At 47.0% G+C, this 25432-nt stretch overlaps 1 protein-coding gene across 6 annotated transcripts in view; it reads right to left on the bottom strand.

The window, feature by feature from the left end:
- DMPK (DM1 protein kinase) overlaps window positions 1-20196 on the bottom strand; it is a 672629-nt gene extending 652433 nt beyond the window's left edge. The window contains exon 1 of one of the 6 annotated variants that reach the window (XR_011302059.1): window positions 19039-20182. Coding sequence is in view for 5 of the 6 variants with exons in the window: in XM_069644639.1 (XP_069500740.1) it covers window positions 19039-19198 (160 nt within the window). In the remaining variant the exon portion in view is untranslated. Of the gene's footprint in view, window positions 1-19038 lie in introns of all 6 variants that reach the window. The other 5 variants (XM_069644639.1, XM_069644638.1, XM_069644640.1 and 2 more) reach the window with 5 other exon arrangements.
- Between the last annotated feature and the right edge of the window lie 5236 nt (window positions 20197-25432).

Below are 25432 nucleotides of genomic sequence, written 5' to 3'. Positions count from 1 at the left end.
ATAATGTTTTTAGGAATGTTCATGGGAATGAAAATCAATGTTAATGTGTGATGTGGTTGTGGTTACAAATTGATTGCCTATTTACCGTTCACAGCCTGGAGGTAGTAGATTCCAAAAAGGTAGGGGTTCCAGGACCAAACCCCAAAATCCAAAGATAAGGAAGTGCAGACCAGAGCGCCTACTCCCTCAGGACGGGAAAAGGAGCACACATGCTCCAATGAGGTAAAAGCATAAATAAAAAGCATAAAGAAAACAAAAACCCCACTCTCCCATGCTCTTTCTTACAATTGACCTGAATTAAAGAGCTAGGGAGGGATATGTGGGGTACAACTTCAGCCCCAGAGTGACAGGTACTGAGAGGCCATGCAAGTCCCTATTGTGAGAATGAAGCTGGCTGATGTTGAGACCCATTATGCAGGCCAGTTTTAAAACATTGTTTTCCAACATAAGGCCTAGGGAATGAGCATAAATGGGCCTCCTTCAACTTTACTATAATGGACAGGCGCCTCAAGTGAAGGAAAATGTGCCTGAGAACTTAAAAGTGCTGGATGTGCCCAATGTATGGCAAAAGACATGTGTGGCTGAAAATGCTGTTTTCATAAAATATGAAAAGCTACAATTCCACTTAAAGAGACAGATAGCAGAATGTTACATTGACTTCAATGCAGCACAATCCTGTGATCCAGACATCTAAAGTGAAGCCAAACACTATGCATTTGTCACAAATAAAAAAAATACTTTTCAACATTCAAAATAACATGATTTAAAAGGAGAGGCCTACTTGTTTCAAAGTGAACACTGGTTTCCCATGGTGAACTTTGGCCTATGTGTGAACAATGAAGAAAGCAACACTCAAGTATTTTCAACAGTCAGATCACAGAAATATACTTACCCATGGAAAGAAGTCCCAAATGCAATGGAGGGAAATAACATGTATGACATGTAAAACACCACTTTTGATTTAAAAAGACACTGCCTTCAGCTTGCAAATGTGAATGTAGTTTGTTTTTGCAGTATCCCCATTGAGCGTCTGGACAGCGTATCTGGATCTCTAACTCTAGAGGCCTTTGGGGCGATGCATACTAGGAATGCAGCTCTATTTCAGCAAAATGTTAAGAAATACACTTCAGGAGATCAAACTCATGGAGGGGTCAAATAAGGAAACACATGCCTGACCTCCCTCCCAATAAACTGTGCATTGAGCTTCCACCAAGAGACCTTTTAAGGCACGTAATTGCCGAGTTGGAATAACATGGAGCCAAGCAGATGTCCAAATCATGTGACTGGATAAAATGAAAATGCCTGTGTTTTGAGAAATGGAAACTCAAGAATGGCCCATATTATGTCTTGCCATTTGATTAACATTGGACTTCTTTTTCCTTAATAACAGGAGAATTGTCTTCTGCAATGAGCTCATCCAGGACTCATATTAAAGATCACAAAAAGCCTGTCAGTTTTATGTAAATATTAACCATATGCCATGTGTGTAATTTAATTTAGAGATGAAAATGGGTTTGTGATACTCCTAATAATCTGAAACTTGGTGAGCTGATAGAAAGTAAAATTAATGTGTGTCTTGAAAAGTTTGATGTTGATAAATATTTCAGCTAATGAGTAAACCATGAAAAATGATAGCTCCTCCCAGGAAGGCCGTGCAGTGATGAAATCAGTGTTCCCCGATTTGTCATAAATTATAGAATTCAAAAGTATCTATTTTTATGCAGTCCTTTGAAAGGAGAAGATAGTTGACATGTAGTGAGATTCTAAGACAACTAAATCTGTAAAAAGAAATGTCATTTGAAATGTTGCAGTTCTCTCCTCCCCATTATCCATAAACCAGGCCTCCTAAAACTCCTTGTCCTATCGGCTGGCAGTGAGCGGATTGTGGGAGGGGGTGGAAGAGAGGTGTCTAATGCATAGCGTTGGAATATTCATAATATGTAAGTGTTATCAGCACTATGTAATATCAGTTTTCAATCTAAAGATGGACAGAAGGACAAAAGAAGAGAGCAGACAGATAAGCTAAGACCAACAACAACATAGAGCTGACAAAAAAGAAGGCTAACACACAGGAGAGCAGATAGACAGAAGACCCTCGGACACTTGCTGGGGACTTCTGCTTGGAAGCTGGGAGCCCTATCTGAGAGAGACCTATGGATGGAAGAACCTTGCTATGAATAGAGACCAGAGCTGTGAGTTGCCTTCCTATTCCCAAAAGAGGGTCTGAAATCCGGCTGACCTACTGAGCTGCGGATAGGGATCTCCTATGTAGGTAGATATATCCCCAAAGCTATTCAGTGTTTTGGGAACTACTTACCTCAATCTTTTCCATTTAATTGTGGGTGATTGGGTGAAACTGTGTAGTCACTTAGCACATTTAATTATAGTTAATTGAATTAATTCATTCCCTAATAGAAAACATAACAGGTTAATGTTTGTCACAATTCAAATCTAAGAAATGTAATGCCCAGTGTGTTACAACCATTATAGACAATGAAGTAATTGGGTGACCCTATTTTCCTGCAACCCCTGACTTCCTTACAGAAGATTGATGTCCTTAATTGCAAAATAAGAATCCCTAAAACTCTGCCTTTCAAGTGAATGTAGTGTGTGCAAAACGAATGTTCCCTTTCATTCCAAATAAGAATCCCAAAGCCCTGCATTTCATTTGAATGGCTGTTGCAAAACACATTTTTCCATTTCTTCCCATTGATTCCCAAATCAGAATGCCAAAGCCCTTTATTTCATTTGAATGTGTGTTCCCCAAACGATTTTTCCACCAAGTTAATATCCCAAACCTTGCCTTTCAAATAAAAAGCTCAAAAGAATTCCCATTATATTCCCACTCCCCGTACCTTGCCTTCAAACCAAAGAGGTCATATATAACTGATGCATGGGACTGGGGGGGTTGCTGGGAGAAAAGAGCACTGTCATAAACCAAGCAATCACTGTGTGTTTTTAAGCTTTCCTATCTGTTAATGTGCAAATAAATCCTATGTGTACTTTGACTTAAAATTTAACCTGTATTTGTTGTGGTAACTGAAACTCTATGAAGAAATGCATGTCAGTCAATTAGTGCTAGTAATTTGCATGTGTGATTATTGTGTTGCACCGTGGAGTTGGTGGTCGGTGATAGTGTGATTTGTTTATTAGTCATTGTAGAAATGTAATTACATATACCCTATTATTTCAATACACTGGCCTGATTCCTAGCTTATTGATGATCCAGAGGTAGGGTGACCAGATTTCCAAAACGGAAAACCAGGACGACCAACAACATAAAAGAGGGACTACCCCATTGCAGACCACCAATTACTGTCCCTCCCCAACACGCCCCCACAACCACCACCCAATCATATAACCAGCACTTCTCCTTTCTATAAACTGTATCTGATTTCATTTGTGCAGTTTTGTCAGTGAATCTTGGCATGTTACTTCAAAACAAGCATTTGCTTTAATTGATATTACATGACTTGCTGCACAATCATTTCCCAGCCAATCTCTGTGGCACAGTCAGTAGGTGTTGTGACTTGTACCTGAAAGATTGGGGGTTTGAGACAATCCTCCAACTTCAAAATTCAAAAAGTGTTGTGAAAAATAGTTACGATTAATTACCGTAGCCACCCAACCATGCAAACCCCGGACAGGGTTTCTAAAATGAAAAAACTCCCGGGACCCCGGGACGGAGGGTGAATTCCCCGGAATGTCCCATGAACACCTGGACATCTGGTCACCCTATCCAGAGGGTTTCTGCTGAAATGTGATACAGCTTGGAGGCCTAACCAAATTCGAATCTGCTAGGTGCTTTGTTGTGCGATACCTTGATTGGGGGAAAGGAACTCCCTGAGTTGAGAGTGACTGCCCAATAAACTGTTGCACATTTTATCGGTCCAAGAGTAGTGAGGACTTTTAAGGAGGGTCCCTGGGCAGTCACCACCTGGTAGAGCCCCATAGAGCCGGTAATGATTGGTATTAACCCCCAACGAGTTAACGTCCCAGGCTGCTAAGTGCAGTGTATTTAAAAAAGGGTAACAGCGGCCAGTAGTTTCAGACAAGTACTCACCGAACATGGTCGCCATGAAAATGGAAGCAAGGCTTTGAGCCGAGCCCATCTTCCATTTAATGGCAGCCTGCGGGGGGGGCATGAGTGGAGCAACGCATTGGCACTGCAGAACACCTACTAGTACGTGGTAGGTGGAGAGCCGAGATTAGGTAGCAACAGGGATGCCAGTGTGAGGGAGGGAAGACGGCAGGCAGATACACCCAACTGTGAGCTTTTTGAGAACTCAGGTTTGTAGCATGAGCTTTAGCCTGCATTCCAAACAACCTGATTGGCTGCCGCACCCTCCCCAGGTGCTAATTTATTGAAATAGCTCCATGTCCCTGAACAATGCCAGATGCCAAGAGATGGACTTCAATTCCCGGTCTACTAGACTTCATTTTAATCCATGGCACTGTCTCTCTTTGGTGTGTGAGCCTCAATTTATAGATCTAAAATAATCCACTTTTTACAAACTCTTCTTTTAACTCTCCTAAAATGGATCATGCCCAGAGCTAAGATTAAAGCTGTAATGTAGTAAATGAACTCTGACAATTGAATACACGTCTCAATCTGAAAATATGTTTACTTCTGCCCTGCATTTTAGGATTTGTATTATTTTGGCAGACTATTGTAAAGAGAAGGGGTATGCCATAACTGCACCATGAGCAGGTTTGAAACTGAGAACATGCTTGGGGAACATAGTGCCATTATGTGCAATGTTAAAAAATGTGTTGGACTTAGTTCCACTCAGCTCCTGTCCACTTTGACCTCTCCGGGATATCCTGGCCCTGCTCCCTTCCAGTCTAATGTACATTTATCCTGGTCTGTCTGGGGAGGATATTTCCATCTAAACTGCCCTGCACAGCGACAGCTTTTCCATTCAGAAATGTTCCAAGGGATCTTGAGTCCAAATCCCTGGTTGCCCACAGCTGGCAGGTTACATAACTAAGAGGCAAGCATTGCGCACCGTTCAATAGATCCTTGTTAAATTGGGTAGGTCCGTCCATTTTGACCTAGTGGCAATTCAAATATACCATCAAAGGGGAGTGTGAAAGGGTATTGGCAATTTAATGCAGAGGAGAAGAGGCCCTGGCAGTGAACATGCCCATGAAAGGCAGTAGTTAATGGTCTCTCGTTCCACACCTCCTGGGTCTGTCGCATGCATAGCAACTAGGAATTGGAATAGATATGCAAAATAATTCCTATGCACAAAATGGCATGTAGGCCACAGGAGGAGATAATGACATGGGCCAATGGCACTGGTACCATTGAATGCCCTTTTCTTACAAGTACTCATACAGGCTGGCACCATGCAAGTACTCATAAAGGCTGCTGCCACTAAACATCAGTCACAAAGCCTGGCCCCAACGGTCAATGCTGTGGTTATGCTCAAAGCAGGAATCTTGCAAGCAAGAGTCTCCTCCATTCACACATCCCCCACAGAAATATGTGATAACTACAGAGAAGGATTAATTCCTCTCATGGGCAAGGGGGAGGGGTCCTTTGAGTGGGCAACGGCCCAGAAGTTTGAAATTTGATAAGGACCCAAGAGAGCGCTCTACCAAGTGCTTAGTTGGTAAAAATAATATGTGCCTGTGTGCAAATATTTTGTAGTATGCATGTGCCATATCAGGGAGGGCAACTCCCCACCCACTGTTGCCATCACCCATGGCTGCTCTCCACATTGTCAACCTATCTGGGCATTGCAGCTGCAACTCGCAGCAGCTCATTTGGGTGATGGATGCACTGCCGCTGGCAGATATAGGATTTACAATTACCATTCCAAATAACCATCTATCCAAAGAAAACACTGCAAACAGTAGCTGGGCAGTGCCAATATCATGTAGACTGATGGGAGTAAAGTGTGGGCGTGGCCAGCACAAGAACCCAGCATTGTCATCTTTCAACTCATTTTTACTAATGAAAATGGAAAACTGTCACTGCTACACTGTCACTGCTACACCAGCATGAATCATCAGATTCATGAATAACAATGAGCCAGCCGACGATGCAACGTGATGTGACCCAGGCATACTGTTGTTGCTTGTTGTGCAGCAACTGACTGACATCATAATCAAACTAGGTATAGAGAAGCAGATGCACCCGTCACTCATGGAGCCCTCCCCCTCACCTCTGTCATATTGGAAGAGCAGCAAGAAAGCAATGTGCGTGGCACCTTGTATCATCCCAATAACGCATGGAAGATATGAAAGACATTTTGCAGACAACCGTATCAAATGTATCCTCGAACTGAAGCAGTAGAAGGAAGTCTGCAGACACCACGGGACATAGAAGAACTAAAGTGACATCATGAAGAGAAGTCACGATGGCGCACAGAAATCATATATGAATACTTAAAGAATGAAGGTGTGACTGAAGTAACAAAGTGAACATACATGCAAATGCGAATAAATCATATACGTTGAGAAGAGATGCTGTAGATGTATATACGCAGAAACGCAAGGTAGATGAGAAATATGGAAGCTTGCTACTGAAGGAAATGTATGACTCAGGTAAAGCAGCCATGGTAAGAACATGGACGTCGGTTTCAGGCAGGCACTGGAATACAGATTCATGCAAGAACAAAGAATATTTGTTTGGCGAAGGATCAAGGATGCTGCAGCAGGAAATAACTGCAAAGCATGAAAGGAGTCGAAGATAAGCCATGTACGTAAGCGATATTTCTCTTAGATTAAGCAAAGGAGTAAACTAAGGATGCACAAATCATATGAAAGACAGAGCAACCAAGTCTCCAGAGGCCAAGGAGAGTAAAAGCACCCAGTATAATTGAATCAAATAGCACTTAATAGGAGGACAAAGTGGACAAATCATGGTCTCCTCGCACGTGGTGCAAGACCAGAAAACAAGGCCTATTCATACCGCTGCAGACGAAGATAGCAATGCACCCTCGCTGCCTTTAAAGTTCCAGAGAAGAGAACAGTCAGCAAGGTCAACTACAAAGAAGAGGCCTTATTTTAGGATCTAACTGATGAAAGATGGTAGGCTAATTAGCCAAGCAGGCAGTTGTCTGACGTTGTTCCTCGCTCCTGGGTTTAATTTGACTTATGTGCTGTTAACGAGCCGAATATCCAAGGTTGGAAGAGAATGCCAAGCAATCATGAAGGCATATCCAATGATGAACTATACATTGTTGCAGAAGCCAATCCTCTGCTGTTATATTACTATTATCTGTATTATAAGTAGTTAGAGGGGGTTTCAAGGCATGCCTACAAGATATCGGGCAGCCAATGATGTTACTAACACCTAAATAAGCTATAGGTATACATGTTCCCTTAACCAATCTCTCCATCTAATAGGTTTTTACCATTTGCCATGTGGGCTGACGTCATAGCTGAAGAATATTGAGGTATAAAACCATTGTGTAACTGAAATACATTTAAGAGTGTGTGGGCTACGATCTGTTATGCTTGCCCAATGTCCCTACTTTATTGAACTGATAATAAAGTAGTACTTTGCCATATTCTCTTAGACTGCCCGGTTATTTTGGCCTGAAATCCACTACTGTGGTGATCCCATCCATCACTTGATACGCTCCAGGTGCTACTGCACATCTGTCTTAAACAAAAGTGCTGCTGCTCAGAAATAAGAGCCAGGGCTGAGCTCGGGCAAACAGCCCCACAAATTATACACTGCTTCTGCCAAGGACCGAATCTCTACTGCTCTCCCAAGATGTTGGCATCTCGACCTTGGCAGGGATAGTCTTTAAATGCCTTCAGGCAATGAAACCCAAAAGCAGACAAATTTACACATTAACACGTCTGTGTCGCTGATCACTGCAGAGTGCTACTAAAAGATAAACCTTTGTTTTTTCAAAACCTGCCCTTCACCTTTTTATCGGTGACAAATCCTTTTTCCGTTGCTTTTTTGAGGACCCCCAATTACAGTGTAGATTGTTCCATTTTTTTTTAGGAATGGCCCAAAATAGTGAGCGTGGGTCCACAGGTCTACTGTTATTTTGGTGGATGGAGATGTGTCCTGAATATTACACACAGATGACTGCAGCGCACACATGAACTCCTTGTGCTAGCCTGAGAATTTCTGATATGCGCGATGCAAGCATGGCTCTGCTGAAAGCCCTTTAACAGCCGAGGCTGTCTTATTTGCATTGGAACCTGATTACTGGCATTTTAACGTAAGGTGTGCCTATATATTGTTCTCCCTTTAGTGCCAGGTATATTTTGTAATAGAAAACTCAACTGCAACTGTAAGTCAACTCCTTCAGTAAAATGGGTCCCAACACTTTTTTTTAATGATGGTATTTATTGAGCGCGAACCTAGCTTGGAGAAGCAACAGAGCGCTTTACAGAGGTATAGAACAATTCAGATACACAACGGAGTCCTTTACAGAGGTATACAACAGTGCAGATACATAACGGAGCGCTTTTCAGAGGTAACAATAGAACAGATATACAGTGGGAGAAGGATACAGAGGGGCACAGAGGAGTACAGCTGTACAGGGTGGCGGGGACAGCATCTAGCGAGTCAGGTGGCGCAGGGGCAACGCAATGGCCCAGGTGTTGCTTATGTTCCTTAGTTGAACTCTGTTGGTCATGATCGCAAACAAATGTTGTTTTGGGGACTTTTTAGGGGAACCCACGGTTTTTCATCTCAAAGAACTATCCTGGTCTCTCAGGAAAACCTGTAGAGTTGGTGCAAAATCATTTGAATGTCTCAGCATATGGACTTGTAAGGCAACCCATTAAAGCTAGCGTGTGGTTGACTCTGCCCAGCTCTACCTTCCAAAAGTGCCTACCCCGCGGGGAACTGCCAGGATTCCACACAAACCAAGCGTTCTCTGCCCACCGTTTTACAATATTTACCTTTGAAATTACATTGAACCTTTATTCTGGTCATTGCAGATACAGAATAAATCCATGCGAAACATCTGATTCATCAACTTCAATTCCACATGGTATGAGGATTCCAATGCCAGCACTGGAACCACACTTGGGAACCTGGCACTTGTGGGCTTCCACACCGGTCCCAGAGCTCCTCATGCCACAGGGGATCGGCCTTCCCATACCAGAGATGCAAGAAGATGGTATGGTATGGTGTGGTGTAGTATGGTATGGCATGAGACCATCGCATGCCATGAGGATTCCCAGCGCAAGTGTTTAGATCACACGTGGTAACCTCGCACTGCAGGATTCCACACTGGTCCGAGAGCTCCTCGTCTCACCGTGGATTGGCCTCCCCATACCAGAATTATGGGGCGATGGTACGGTATGGTATGAGGCCATTGCATGTTGTTATGATTCCCAGCACCAGTGTTTAGACTGCACGTGGGAACTTCGCTCTGCGGGCTTCCACACCAGTCCCAGAACTCCTTATGCCACAGGAGATCAGCCTTCCCATACCAGAGATGCAAGAAGATGGTATGGTATGGTGTGGTATGGTATGGTATGAGACCATCGCATGTTATGAGGATTCCCAGCACCAGTGTTTCAACCACACGTGGGAACCTCCCACTGCAGGCTTCCACACCAGTCCCAGAGCTCCTTATGCCACAGGAGACCGGCCTTCCCATACCAGAGATGCAAGACAATGGTATGGTATGGTGTGGTATGGTATGGTATGGTATGGTATGGTATGGTATGAGACCATCGCATGTTATGAGGATTCCCAGCACCAGTGTTTCGACCACACGTGGGAACCTCCCACTGCAGGGTTCCACACTGGTCCCAGAGCTCCTCATGCCACACAGGATTGGCCTTCCCATACCAGAATTGTGGGATGTAGGTACGGTAAGGCATAAGACGGACGCATGGTATGTGGATTCCCAGCACCAGTAGACCACACATGGGAACTTAATACAATAACTTGCCATTTATATAGCATTTTTATTCAATGCACTTTACATAAAACATATGTAAATACATATTAGAACGACTTAGCACTGCAGATTTCCACACTGGTCCAAGAGCTTATCATGATATAATATGATATGATATGGCATTTACAACGTGCCTATACACAAGTGTTTCAACGCGCGATGAGGCAAGGGAGGGGGAAGAAGGGAAGACAGAGAAAGCGATCTTACTAGGCCAAGTGACATTGAGATTGTGCAAGGGCAGGTGAGGGGGTGGGGAAAAGTGCAAGGGGAAAAGAGAGGGGGCAGTGCAGTACATGCGATCAAACAATAACAAGAAGTGCAGCCAACGGGTGGCAAGTTCAAGGGTAAGTGCAGACAGCAGGTGTCCAAAGTGCAGGTAGGGGACTGTAGGGTTAAAAATACAGACCCAAGTGCAAGGGTTGCTGGGGGTGGGGGGCAGTGCAGGTGTGCAACTGGGCGGGAAGGGGACCTGGGCCTGAGATCAGAGGGTAGCCAGGTGACCAGTGCAGTTTCAGCCAGGAAATTCAGCAGGAGAGAGGAAGGGAGAAGGCAGAAGCAAAGAGGAAAGTCTTGAGGTGCTGTCGGAACCGGAGATGGTTCTCCTCAAGTTTCAGAGAGGCAGGGAGGCTGTTCCAGAGGGAGGCCCCAGCCGAAGAAAGATATCTACCACCAACTCGTTGCTTGGAGAAGCGACTGGCCCTGACGGAGTTGGGGGCGGAAGGAGCAAAGTTCTCGAGTAGGAAGGTATTTACGAAGAGAGAGTTGGAAATATTGAGGCCCAGGCCCCAGAAGTCCTTGTGGACAATGCAGAGGGTCTTGAACTTAATACTCGCAGCCACTGGGAGCCAGTGCAGAGATTTCAGTGCTGGAGAGGTACGATCCCTGGACTTGAGGCCAAGGATAAGTCTCACGGTCCTGTTCTGGATGAGTTGCAGAGGGATGAGTGTAGAAGTAGGCAGAATTATAAACAGGCTGTTGCAGTAGTCCAGCCTAGAGAGAACCAGAGCTCTGGAGACAGTGAGCTTCTGATGGAAGGAGAGGAAAGGAAGAATACCTCTGAGCAGGTGCAGTTGGTAGTGTGACTTCTTAGAGATGTCAGAGATGTGAGGAGAATAGGAGAGTGTGGAGTCAAAGATGACCCTGAGGTTCTTAGCCTCACAGGTCGGAGCAGGAAAAGGGCCAAGGGAGGCCGGCCAGAGAGTGACAGGAAAGGATGGTGCAGGTGTGCTGATAAGGAGAATCTCTGTCTTACTGGCATTAAGGCAGAGATCGGTGATGGCACAGCGCTCCTGGATAACAGACAGACAGAGATGAGAGAAGGAGAAGAGGTGGCAGAAGGGAGCCTGAAAACGAGTGTTATCTGCATAGCACTGAAAGTTGGGGCAGAGAGCTGCAATGCGGTGGGCAAGATGTGCCAGGTATTGGTTGAACAGCGAGGCAGAGAAGTTAGACTCCTGGGGAACACCACAGGTGGAGAGTGAGATAGAGGAGAGGAAGGACCCAAGTTGGACCTGGGAGGGTCAATCGGAGAGGAAAGATGTCAGCCAGGCCAGGGCCTGATGTCAGCCATGTCAGGTTATCATGGAGCCGGTTGAGCAGGATAGCATGGTTGTCCATGTCAAAGGCAGAAGAGAGATCATGTCAGAGGGGCCCGGCCCTTCAATGCTAGTGGCATGCAGGATTTTCAATATTTTGTGCCTGGTTTAACTAACCTGTTGCTAAGTGTGATCCATTGAAATCAACATGTCACTGTCAGCTTCAATTTCCACAATGGCTGCCGACCTTTATCACTCAGACAGCTGAGATCAATCTGGATGCACCTCATGTCTGCGGTGAAAGGCACGGACACCTGGGCTCATGTCCCTACCACTGCACACATCCGGGGGATGCCGCAACCATCTCTGCCATGTGTGGAGACAGGTCAGAATCGTGTCAAAATTTCCTGATGATAGGGCGCATTTCCACCCGGATCCACCGCCAAGACATGAAGAGCGCCATTGGGGTTACAATCGTGTGTGTTGAGGGAGGGCTGTTCGTGCTCACATGCTCAAACCACCAAACATAAACCTCTGAAAAAATAATGTATTGCTATAAACAAGGCTCCTCGGCTTGCGACGGCCAAGTAGGGCACAACAGAACAACGGTACTGTCTTCCAAAACAAAGCCATTGTATGATCGACTGGCCCAGCTGGTCCAGCAGCATGTGACAAGAACTATACAAATGTCTCATGCTGGAGGCATAGACTGTGGAATCACAGGGCAAGCCCCACCGCAGCATAGCAACACGCCTGCCATGATCCACTCCCCAGTGTCTGAAGGAGAGGGGAGCTAATCTCCTGCGTACCTAGAGAAGGAGCTCTCAGGACCTGTAAAAGGAGCAGAGTCCATACACTTAAAAAGCAATTCCCAGGACCTTGGTAGCTAACGGAAGCTGAGTCCCTGCACTTCTAAAGTAGGAGCTATGTCCCTGCACTCCAGCTGATGTGCATTTGTATGTACAACAAAAGCTACTAGCAGCTGAGTCTGTGCACTTCGATGGCAAGAGAAGAGTGCATGCACTTACATAGCAGGAGTCACGACCATGGTTTCTGCATTGGTACAACAAGCACTTAGTAGAGCTTAGTGCTCTAATTCTCTAAAATGAGGTGAGTCCAGGCACTTACATGGGAAGAACTTCGGGGAGACGGGTCTGTTAATGTGTACAATGTGCGTTTAGAGGAGCTTAGTGCCTTTAATGATAACGAAGGAGCTAAATCACTGTTCTTATTACAGCAGGAACACCAGGGCTATGGCTCTGCAATTGTAGAGAACGACCTTCTGAAAGTTGAGTTCCTGCACTTATATAGCACAAATTGAGTCCATGCACTTATGTTGGAGATGCTCCCGAAAGTTTGCTCGCTCGTTATTAGACCTATGTTCAAATTCTGAGCACAATCACTTCTATAGCAGTGATAATCGCCCACCTCCCCACCTATAAAGTGGTCACTTCCCAGCAGCTGTAGACTTTTACTTCTACAGCATGAAGTGAGTTGCTCCACTTTTATGACAGGAGTTGATTTCAAGGAGCAGGAGCAGAGCCCTTTGTTTTTACAAGCTTTGGCTGCGGTACTGGTTCCTGGTACTTATACAGCAGAATCTCCCTGAAGCTTAGTCCCTGAACTTACATAGCAAGCATTGGCAAGAAGTAAATCCCTGCACAGAAACAAGAGCACCCAGTACTGAAGAAACCGTAGTACTATAAGTATTTGCATACCTCTCAATTCACCCACATTTAGGTGTGTGCCCACCTTGGACTCAGTTCATGCTCACTGCAAGGGCCATACATCTCCATAGACCTCAAGGGCTCTCACACACTAAAAACATTAGCTTTCACCCACCTCAGAATCTCAGTAGGTTGAGAGATATGGACACATGCTTGGCGTAACAGAGTCCCAGCTTTGTAAAGCAGGAACACTCAGGGCTGCACTTCTAGGAGCTCCGCTCTTACATGTGTACAGTAAGAGCTGTCAGGGAGTGGATTCCTGCACTTACACACAAGGAGCCCCCAGGGAGAGACCCATGACCTTAAATAAGAGGAGATTCTGGGAGCAGAACCTCTGCACTTATACAGCAAGTTGTACAGCAAGTGCTCATGAAAGCATGATCCATGCACTTCTTTAGCAGGCGCTGAGTCCGTGCATTTATACAAAGATCCAAGGTTCCCCATGCCAGGGGTGTTGCTAGGTCTGGAAAAGATCAGGGGCTAAGCTAATGTCAGGACAGGCGGGACTCGGGACTAGCTAGCCTTTTGGTTGCAGCTCCTGGGCTTTTATCCGGGGCTACAACGAAAAGACCCGGGCTATAGGTCTAGTTTTTTTCTTCCCGTTTGAAATGCAGAGCTACACATCCCAGAATGCAAAGGAAAAATCAGGACTGGATCACCAACTCGAACATCTCAAGGGAAAACTTGACACTGCTGGAGCAGACAGGACCAGTGTCAGGGCCCACTAAGGCTAGATCCAAGCTTAGCATGCAGTGGTCAAAGTGGGCGGGAACAGTTAGGAGTGGTGCTACACTACCTTTTTTTAAAGTTGTCCTGCTCCTATCCTTTTATTTTATAAATAAAAGTATAGGAAGAGGTTGAAGGTTGCACTTCAGTGCACTGTCCTGAACAGCAGCAGGGTGTGTGTGTTTGGGGGAGGGAGGGTGGATTGCACGTGGGAGGGGCGTGGCTATGTGGTTTGTGGGGAGTGTGGGGAGGGGCCAGCAGGGAACATAGTCCCACTTCTTCCTTTCATACACTTCGACCACTGAGTCTATGCATATGGTCGCGAGCTCAGCGCAGTCCACCCCAGTGTGTACAACATGCCTTTTTAACATGTGTCTACTATTTTAGTCTCCTCCTCCTCCTTCTGGGAAGCTGCTGCCTATATTCATTGCCCTTCCGGTGAAAACATATTTTCTAGTCTGGCTCCTGAGCATTCCCAGCTCGAGTCTCACACCGTGACGTCTGGCTCCAGCCATGCGTATACCCTGAGAAATGCCGCCTCGTGCGTTGCTATGTTTATTCTTTACGTATTCCCGCCCTTTGCTCGCGCCAGCATGGTCAGGACCTCTTCTCTCATAGATACATCAGCGGCTGGGCGCCCAACACCCGATACTCAACCCATCCCCCACACCAGTAAATGCAGAGCTCCGAGCTAAGTGTGTGTTATACCAATCCCAGCCACCTGTGACGTAAATCAGCTTTCTCTATGAATGACTAAAATCAGGGTCAGGCTGGCAGAGAAAACAGCCACGGGCACGGAAAAAACAGTGGCCCGCATTTGCAAATCGCAATGTGTTTCTTTCAGAACTATCTAGTCCAGTATAACCAGTGCTGGTCATTGGGCCGGACCTCGGCGGATCCGAGATCCGGCACGAGATGTGTAGCCGGATCTCGGGATCCAGCCAGAGTTAGCCGCCAGAGCCCATGAACTGCGCTGGAAAACTTAAAAAAAAAAAAAAGAATAAAAAAGCGCCTGCGACGGCAGCATTGCCTTTTAGCGCGGTTTGGCACTGGTGTGTAATGCACAATGCTCACTACATGTGCAACGTATTCCTTTCAGTTGTACATGTAGCGAGCATTGTGCATTACACACAAGTGCCAACGCCGGCGGTAAAATGCAATCCTGCTGTCCCAGGCGCTTTTTATTTTTTGAGTGTTCCAGCATTGCAGGATGTCCACTACGAGCCCTGCGCCTTCTAGACCATGCCCCCTCGGCCACCGCCCCCCCAAATCCTTCCCCACCCCGGCCCTTGTGTTGTGGGATCCCACACCACATTTTTTCCATTTCCACCACTGAGTATAAACTTTTGGGTTGGGGGGGGAGGGACGGGTCGAAATAGGGTTAAATGGGGCAATCACATAAGTCAAAAGGAAAAGCTAAACTGTCCACTAAATAATGGAACTGACCCATATTTGCCCCCACTGGCTTGTTCCATTGTAGGCCAGGTCTGTCTAGGAGCAGTCTTTGTACTTCTGTGGTGCCTCTTTCAGGACAACAGAGAATATTCCAGAAAGGTCCATCAGAACGGAATGCATTTCCTTCTAAATGGTAGAACTTTCGGGCACTTGCCTCCTAGAGCAACAGAGCACTTTACAGGGAACAGAAAGGGGATCATAAGTCGCTGGGGTGTTAAAGCATGGGTAAAACCTTGCGTAAAATGGTTTATGCAATGGTAAACACATTAGTGTAAACTCGAGAACTGCCTTCATTTTGGCGGGCCGAGTCAGGGTGCAGAATAAAATATATTTGATTTCATTTTTTCCGTTTTATGATGTGGTAACTCGTGGGTGTTCTGCTTCGAACCACCTGGGAAAATCGAAACAGAACAGCGGGTTCAGCACAAGGTGCGACGTATATACAAGGAATAGGAAGCAAGGGGCGAGGTGACGCGCCAAAGCAGTCTGCTTAGTTACGGTCAGCATCAGACGTCTGCCCTGACAGCTGAGTTACGTAGTATGGTTGATGTTTTTCCTAAGGCACCATTGCTTACAGAAACTTTCTGGTTATCCATATTACAACAAACATAAAACAAGTGGACGTAGAACAAGTCTGGTAACCTTTTGCAGGGCCAAGGCTGGCAAATTCTGGGTCATCTGGGAATGGCTAAACGTGCCCGTGGGACGGAAGTGCTAGTCATAAGGTAGAAGTGTGGTTGAGTCAAGAAACATAAATGTTTTCACCTTCCCCGTCCCACCAGCTGCCAAAAACGGATGCAGCCTTTACAGCAGCCTCTGATTTTGATGTTGGCGGAAATGAAGTGCATTCCTACAGAATCCGCCAGTTTTTAGCACCGGCTTAAAGGTGAACGGAGGATAGCCCAGGGGCAACGTGCTGGTCTTGGTAGCAAGACCACGCAGAGCAACAGAGGTTTGAATCCCGGATCCGCGCTTAGAAACCAAACTCAGGTATTAAGCGGATATAAAAAAAAAAACAATAAATATATAAAACAATAAAGATGATAGATTTCCTAGGAATCCATGGTAAAGGCCTACTTCCATGCGTACATGGCGGGTTCACACCTGTCCACCTGGATTTACCTGCATTTGGTGCAATCAAAGAAAATTGCACGTGGTCCTCTTCATGCAATGACCCCTCCCCCTACCCCTTAGTGTATGTGTGTGTGGTGCATCCGTAAAGAAGGCACTGTGCATGCTGGAGAACAGTGCAAAGTGCAAAGTACATGACGTGATGAGGGCGGGACCAGTTTTGTGTGCATGCTTTTCAATGTGTTTAGTAGGCATCTTTACAATTTGAGACAGAAAGAAATGTATCTGGGATCACACAATTTGGATCCACTGCCAAAGCTAGGATTATAAGCCATGGATGCCAAAGTTGCCAATTTGGGCTCCTCTAGGCCTCATCGCCTCTCTAAATGAAGACCATGCTCCTCCATATGTGCCCCCCAGAACGGCACACCGTTTCCAGGTGCAAACTCTACAGATCGTGGAGGACACAGTACTGCAGATGGTGACCCATCAATACATTGTGCAGTTGTAACACAATCTCCCTTTCTCTGTTGGCCACGCCTCTCATAGTGCATCACAACAATTCACTAGCTCACCCAAAAGGCCTCCCACATTTTTGACTGATATGGGGCAAATTTCGATACCCATTAATTTACAAACCAGAAGATAAGACTTTCCCTGGTTTTCCTGCGCCTCCACGCCCTCCTGCGTTTGTGAAGTCACTGGTAGGGCAGGCTCTCCTGCCACAGCTGGGGCCTTTTTGGGAGTTCACATGTGCAAAGCAAAGATAACCCATAATGGTTGCATGCATGTGTTGTGGGACATGGAATTACTAATTTGTGTCATGCAGGTGTAGCGACGTATATGAATCGGGGGATGGAAACTAACCCCGCGATTGCTCATTTGGTCGAGCTCTTTCCCACAAGAACCTAATTGAACTCTTTTGATTGAGCCCCCAGGATATTTTTCTTTACAAAATCAAGTTCTCCCCGACACTTTTATCTTTCCACCTCCCACTTCTCCAGATCTCACAACCAGGGGCATAAAAGCTTTGGAAATGTGGTGCAGCAGAAAGCCTAGGCCACATGGTGGCCTGGACCAGAAAGCACCTCCTATCCTTGTGGTGTACAGTGGGGCGCAGTAGTGTAACAATAAATGATGGCAAAGCCAGCAAAACTCGGTAATTCAAATGTCTTGGGCCTAATGGCCCCAACTAGCCAAGCCATTGCTGCAGGGACACAAGCTATCGCTTACATGGCGACATAAGCCTACATGGAACATTTTAGTTCGAATATCACCTAAGATTAGTCATTGATTAAAGGGCGTCATAACATCGAGTGGGTGTGGCTTAGGATGATTGAAATAAGAGGAAACCCCTCCCACCTGAAGATATTTTAATTCAGTAAACTGGCAGCCTCCTACTGCTCAAGGCAGATGCAGGGGGGGAATGCGGTAAAAGGCTTGCCGCATTATTTCTTCCACACATGCTGCCGGTGCAAGAGTCCCATCTGGGAACCCTGTTTTGTGTAGGAACTCCTCATGCCTCACAGGGATCCTCATTCTGATCCCCAAACACCACCATGAATTCAGTGGATTGTTCCCGCTTTTCCTGCATCAGGATATAGCGGACGCAATCCACCGAACTTAACATAGCACGGCTGGCCATCATGTGCGCTGTGGCTGCCGCCATTGCAGATCTCCGCTGTCCACACGGAAACAAAAGAGGGATATCCCTGCTGCATTCACTGGAAGAAGCAGGAAGCTGTGCGGAATCGGGGTTCCCATGCCTTGTCACACAAAGCACACATGCAGTGAATCCCGGATCCGCCTCCACTGTGTGCAGAGAATATGCGGGGCAGAGCCCAGCTGCCAGAGGAACCAGCGGTCCAGCCAGTGCCTGAAATGGGGAGGTCCTGCCCGCTCCCGAGTGTCTGGACATATTTTATTTGAAAGACAAAGGGGCTCATTATAAGTCCCCAGATATTGCGCCGGTAATTCCGGCCGGATACCAGCGGAATACCGTACCGTCTCTGCCGCCTGGTATCCCGGTCTTACTGGGATATTTTGGGTGACGGAGACGCCAGTAAGTCTCCATTCCCACGGAGCCCTACAGGACTCCGCGGGAATGGGATGCCGCAATCACCGGCACCGATTGCAGCAATTGTCTGCCGGTAGAGGCCTGACTTACCAGCAGGTCAGGCCTCCCGGTAGATCACAGCTCCTATCGGCAGCCTTTGAGTTGGTCAGTCCGGAAAGGTGGCAGTACACGTTGTTACCGGCACTTTATTTCTGGGACGGCCAAATCGTAATGAGGGCCAAAGTGCCGGCACTTCTCAGGAGGAAGCCAATCCATTTATTGGAGCAGTAAGCAGGTGATCTGGGCTAGTGAGTACCTGCACTTCTGTGTTTCCATTTCAAGCACTGGGTTCAGCACTTTCCTGACATCATTATGCCCCCCCCCCCATCTTTAAATGCATTACATTATAAGAATGAGATTTTAGGCAACACTCTTCAGATCTGGGAAAGATAACCTGAAGCTGAAACAAAGAAATTTAAAACAGTTTTGTGAGGGAATTAGTGCCAGGCTTAGAAGCCGAGGAGGAGCTGAGAATGCACCCACACCCGCACCCTGAGAGCTGCCAGACTCACCGCGCTGCAGGAACTCGGCGATGTACTGCTCCTGGGCCAGGGGCGAGGTGCTGAGCTCGTGGTAGACGCAGAGCAGCAGGTCCAGCAGGGTCTCCATGCCCAGGAAGCTGCGGTCCAGCACCAGCTCCTCCAGCTTCTTCAGCCGCACCTCGGCCGACATCGGGGCGCGAAAGCGAGCGGGTACTGGCAGCCTCCCCAGAGCGCTCAGAGAGCGGGCCGGAGGCTCACCTGCCCCGCCGCCGGCATGGCGTCGCCCGGGCTCTCCGGGAGCTGCGGTACCTGGGTGCGACAGCGGGCGCTAGTTCACATGCCCCTCTGAAGCCTGTGTGCTAGGCTCCAGGCGGAGTTCACATGCCGGGCTGCGGCCCCCTGCTGTGTCCGCTGACAGCCTCGGTGCTTGTTGCTGGTAGGAACTTATTAGTGCGCCTTGGGTGCAGTGTGGGCACATCCGGCGGCATCCCTGTCAGGGGGGGCCCGAGGCTTCAGCGCGCAGCACCGGCCGCCCCTGCGGCACTAGGGATGACTTCAGAGAGACGTGCAAGCAACTTCAGACGGGGTTCTGGTGCGTCTCGCCCGATTTCTTCCTGGGTTCCCCTCCCTTTCTTTCGGCTTTCTCGCTGTCCCTCTCTTTCTCTTCTGTCACTTGTTCTCTCTTTCTCTACTTTGTCTCTCGATTTCCCTTCCCACTCTATGGCCTTCTTTCCCGGCCCCCCTTGCGCACATGCACTGACTCACCCCCGCTCCTTATGAAACTCTCCCATAGGTTCCCCACTTCTCTGCCTCGCAGTCTCTGCCTCACTCGGTTGTCTTTGGGTGACTTTTCTCGATGTGTCACTCCCTGTGATTCCCCGTCCCTCTCACCCGGCCCTGGAGGAGGCAGTCCCGCCGCTCTGAGTGTACTGTATCAGACACCTCCCAGCGCGGCCGCTTCCCTCACAGCGGCTGCCCCCTCCCGCGTGACTCCCCACCCTTTCTCGCCGCTGCTCTTCCTCTTCCTTCCAAACTTATCTTTCCGACTTCGCTCTCCTTATTTCCCTTTGTTGCTTTCTCCACTCCGCCCCCATATTACAGCCCGTCTCCCAAGGTCGGACCACTTCCTTCCCTCTTCCTCACCTCACACCTATTCTCCCCCCAGCCCCCCTCTCATTCGGGACTTTGGCCCTAAGAGGCTCTCATCATCTGTACTCTGGCAGCCATCCCATTCTTTCTCTGCACGCTCTCTCTCTCTCTCTCTCTCTCTCTCTCTCTCTCTCTCTCTCTCTCTCTCTCTCGCGCGCGCGCGCGCATTCTCTGTCTCTTACTGTACTTACGGTATTGAGTGCTCGCCTCTCATTTGATCACCCTTTCTCTACTCACAGTATTCACCCTCTCTGGCCCTTTCTCCATCTGTATCCTCGGTATGTGACCTCTCTCGCTCTATCTGTACTCATAGTATTAGGCCTCCGTTTATCTCTCTCTCTCTCTCTCTCTCTCTCTCTCTCTCTCTCTCTCTCTCTCTCTCTCTCTTTCTCCCCCCACCCCCTCTCATTCGGGACTTTGGCCCTAAGAGGCTCTCATCATCTGTACTTTGGCAGCCATCCCATTCTTTCTCTGCACTCTCTCTCTCTTTCTCTCTCTCTCTCTCTCTCTCTCTCTCTCTCTCTCCATCAGCATTACTTCTATCTCTTTCTTTCTCCCTCAGTACAATTTCTACAGCTTGTTTTTCCCTCAGTACTACTTCTACTGTTTGCTTTCTCCGTCAGCACTACGTCTACAGCTTGCTGTATCCCTCAGTACTATTTCTATCTCTTGCTTTCTCCCTTAGTATTACTTCTATTGCACGTGTTCTCCCTCAGCACTACTTCTACCACTTTCTCCCCCAGTGAAACTTGTACAGCTCGCTGAATCCCTCAGTACAACTTCTACTGCTTGCTTTCTCCCTCAGCACTACTTCTACAGCTTGCTGTATCCCTCAGCACAACTTCTACAGCTTGCTTTCTCTCTCAGTACTACTTTTGCAGCTTGCTTTCTCAGCCAGTACTACTTATACGACATGTGTTCTCCCTCAGCACTACTTCTACCACTTTCTTCTCCCCAGCGCAACTTGTACAGCTTGCTGTATCCCTCAGTACAACTTCTACTGCTTGCTTCCTCCCTCAGTACTACTTCTACGTTTTAGTGTCTCCCTCAGTACTACCTCTACTGCTTTCTTCTCCATCAGTACAACTTCTAAAGGTTGCTTTTTCCATCAGTACAACTTATGCAGCTTGGTTTCTCCCTCAGCACTACTTCTACAGCTTGCTGTATCCCTCAGCACAACTTCTACAGCTTGCTTTCTCCCCCAGTAATCCTTTTACCGCTTGCTTTCTCCATCAGTACTACTTTTACGGCATGTGTTCTCCCTCAGCACTACTTCTACCACTTTCTTTCTCCCCAGTGCAACTTGTACAGTTTGCTGTATCCCTCAGTACAACCTCTACTGCTTGTTTCCTCCCTCAGTACTACTTCTACGTTTTAGTTTCTCCCTCAGTACTACCTCTACTGCTTTCCTTCTCCATCAGTACAACTTGTAAAGGTTGCTTTTTCGATCAGTACAACTTCTGCAGCTTGCTTTCTCCCTCAGTACTATTTCTACTGCTTACTTTCTACCTCAGTACTACTTGTATAGCTTGCTTTCTCCTTCAACACAAGTTATACTGCTTGCTTTCTCCCCCACTTCTTATTCTACCACTCACGTTCTCCCCAATACATATTCTTCCACTTGCTTTCCCCATCAGTACTAATTCTATTGCTGGCTTCCTCCTTAAGTACTACTTCTACTGCATGCCTGACTACTGCTTCTGAATCTTAGTTTGTCCCACAGCACTACTTCTACTGCTTGATTTCTCTGTACAACTTCTAGAGCTTGCTTTCTCCCTCAGTACTATTTCCACTGCTTTCTTTCTCCCACAGTACTATGCTTATCGCATGTGTTCTCCTTCAGTACTGCTTCCACTGCTTACTTTCTCTCTCAGTACTGATTCTACCGCTTTGACAGCTTGCTTTCTCCATCAGTACTACTTCTACAGCTTGCTTTCTCCTTCAGTAATATGTCTACTGCTTGATTTCTCCCTCGGTATGACTTCTATGTCTTAGTTTCTCCCTTAGCACTACTTCTACCACTACTTTTCTCCTTCAGTACTACTTCTATCCCTTGCTTTCTCACACAGTACTACTTCTACTGCATGTGTTCTGACACTATACTGCTTCTACTGCTTGCCTTTTCCCTGAGTACTACTTCTACCACTTGCTTTCTCCTTCAGTACTAGTTCTACCACTTGCTTTCTCCCTCAGTACTACTTCTATCACATGCGTTCTCCCCGAGTACTGATTCTACTGCTTGCTTTCTCCCACAGTACTACTTCTATGACTTGCTTTCTCCTTCAATACTAGTTCTACCGCTTGCTATCTCCTTCAGCACTACTTCTATTGCATGCGTTCTCCCCGAGTACTGCTTCTACGACTTGCTTTCCCCCTCAGTACTACTTCTATGTCTTAGTTTCTCCCTCAGCACTACTTCTAATGCTTGCTTTCACCCTACCTACAGCCTCTAGAGCTTGCTTTCTCCTTCAGAACTATTTCTACTGCTTGCTTTCTCCCTCAGTATTACTTCTATTGTATGCATTCTCCCTGAGCATTGCTTGTACCACTTATTTTCTCCCTCAGTAATGATTCTAGAGCATGCTTTCCACCTGAGTACAGCTTCTACCGTTTGCTATCTCCCTCAAACGCCCTCAATACTATTTCTGCTGCTTGTTTTCGCCCTCAGTATGACTTCTACGTCTTAGTTTACCCCCTAGCACTACTTCTGCCACTTACTTTCTCCTTCAGTACTACTTCTACCCCTTGCTTTTTCACACATTACTACTTCTATGGAATGTGTTCTGCCACAGTACTGCGTCTACTGCTTGCTTTCTCCCTCAGTATAACTTCCACAGCTTGTTTTCTCCCTCAGTACTATTTCTACCGCTTGCTTTCTCCCTCAGTACTACTTCTATCGCATGCGCTCAGCCCTGAGTACTAGGTCTGACGCTTTCATTCGGGTTGTTCTCCATCTCCGTGGTGTCCACGTCAACCTCGCCATCTGCCAGTTAGTTTGGGCTGATGGCACTTTGATGAAGATTCTTTAACCAGTGATATGTCTGTCTCTATGTATGGGATTTATTAAGCACAGCCTAGCTGGGGAGCAACGGAGCGCTGTACACAGAGAGCACACCATGGGGGTTATGAGTAAAGGTACGGGGTGGGTAGCACAGGAGCCGGAATGGATAAGGGGAGAGAGAAAACCAGAGGGGGGGAGAATTAGGGCTGGGTGTTGGTGAGTTGTTCAGTGAAGAGTTGGGTCTTCAGGTCCTTCCTGAAGTGTAGGATGGAGCGGGGCACTCTTAGCTATGATGGCAGGATGAATAGCAGGAAAAGGCCTGTGCCCTGTGTTTTCCTCTTGCAGTTCTTTGTTTCCAAACTGAAAAGGTTTTGGCTTCTGGTGGTGTGCTGGCCTTCGGAGATGGCACGTTTCTCAGCCAGGCAAAGTGGTGTTTTGGTTGCAAATGCTGTGTAGATTATGCAGGTTGTCTTAAACGTGATCTGTGCTTGAAGAGGTTGTCAGTGTAGCTCCTTGTGGATATGGTGATGTGGTCAAATTTGCTTCGTCCTGTGATAATGGTGCCCAAATTTGTGTGCATTCAAGGTTCCACCTCTGAGTTTTCTTCTATTGAATCCCAAAGCGTCAGACTAAAACAAAAAAATTACAGTTGAAAGGTTAATAATTAATCACAACCACAGGAATTGCTCTGGGCTGCCCTGTGAAGCATTGCCAATTAGCCATTCTGCACCATTGCAGAAGGGGACCAGCCATATACAAATCAGCCATGGAAGGAATCCAGTGATGTAATCGCTGGAAATAACATTGAGTGTGACTTGATTATTTTTAAAGGCACTATCCAACAGTTTCCCCAAATATTCTAGGACTGGAGCATGTTTATATAATTGCACCAGTCCTAAAATATGTGGGAAGGGTGTTTAGTGTCTTTAAAAAAAATATGGAGTCATCCTCAATGTTTTTTCCAGCGCTTATATCACATACAACCCCTTAGAATTGTCAGAGAGAGGAGCAGTCCAGGTTTAGGGTTGAAAGACCTAAGCGGAAATGTTCGAGGCAGAAAAGACCAAAGATTATTTTTTTGAAATAATATTTGGTCTTTTCTCCCCTGAACATTACCGACTTGCCCAACCCCCTACCCACAACCCTACCCAGAACCCCACTCACACCCCTACCCACACCCCCACCTTACCTTGCATTCCGTCTCACAGCGTCCCTGCAACACCTGCTCACTTTCACTTCTGTGATCGGGAACTGGCACGGCAGGGTCCTTTTCTTTTCGAGTCAGCTGCAGGGGTGTGCACCGCAACCACCGCTCACTATACTGTAAAGTGAGCAGGAGCCTTTTTTGGGGGGAGGACTGCTGGAGAGCTCGGGGGACACCCCTGCAACCCACACTAACAGTATAGTCTTAGACCGAATTGAAAAGACATACCCAACCAAAAGTCGACCTTGTAGAAGGTAAAACATTTGGTAGTACCTTTTTTCAGAATTTTGGTTGGGTAGGTCTTTTCAACTCGTTCTTTTTGGACGAAACCGCTGTCCAGACCAAACTGCTGGGGCATGGCCTATCTGTGCACTGGAACACAAGGAACCCCAGACAAGTTTCAGACGTATTGAGCCTCATCAGTGAGGTGCAGCTTAGTTCCCTATGACACAGAGAGAAGGGGACCCACATATGAGTGTACCCCCCCTCTCTTTGTGAGACAAACAAAAAACAAAAAAGTATGAATAGATGGCATATCACGCAACTCACCCGCATTTGGCCAGCATCTCCCGCCCTGCACTCACTTCACATTCACAGCAAGCACCACATCCCCTCCATAGACTTCAGTGGTCTCTCAGCCACCAAAAAGAAAACCATCAGATTTTACCCACCTTGGAGTCTCAAGAGGTTGAGTGTACGGAAGAGTTTTGAATTAATAGCGCAGCCAGTAAGAAACCCAGGGACGTCATTTAGGGGTCGCCAGAGGTTGCAAGAGTGACCGCTGCCGATTGGCCAGCGACCTCTGTCAATCTCTTGCGACCTCTGGCATTTGTCCAATCAGAGGAGGAGGGGGTTTGGCCACAGCTTCGAGCATGCCGTGCTGCATGCTCGTGGGTCCTCCATTTTGTACTGTTTTCCAGCAGAAGAAGTCGTGTGCTCCTCCTGTGTCCAGATGGCAAGAAGGCCAGCTAAAAATGTGAGTAGTTTACTGTTTGGGGGTGGGTGGCACTGGTAGTGTGGCTGACTATGTGTCTGACTGGCTCTCTTGGGGCGGGTTTGTGTGCTGGGTG

Source organism: Ambystoma mexicanum, chromosome 2p (assembly GCF_040938575.1).
Source record: "Ambystoma mexicanum isolate Mex_15411 chromosome 2p, UKY_AmexF1_1, whole genome shotgun sequence".
NCBI lineage: Eukaryota > Metazoa > Chordata > Amphibia > Caudata > Ambystomatidae > Ambystoma > Ambystoma mexicanum.
Note: the sequence above shows the minus strand (reverse complement) of the source record. Positions and strands in the feature narration are given on the sequence as shown.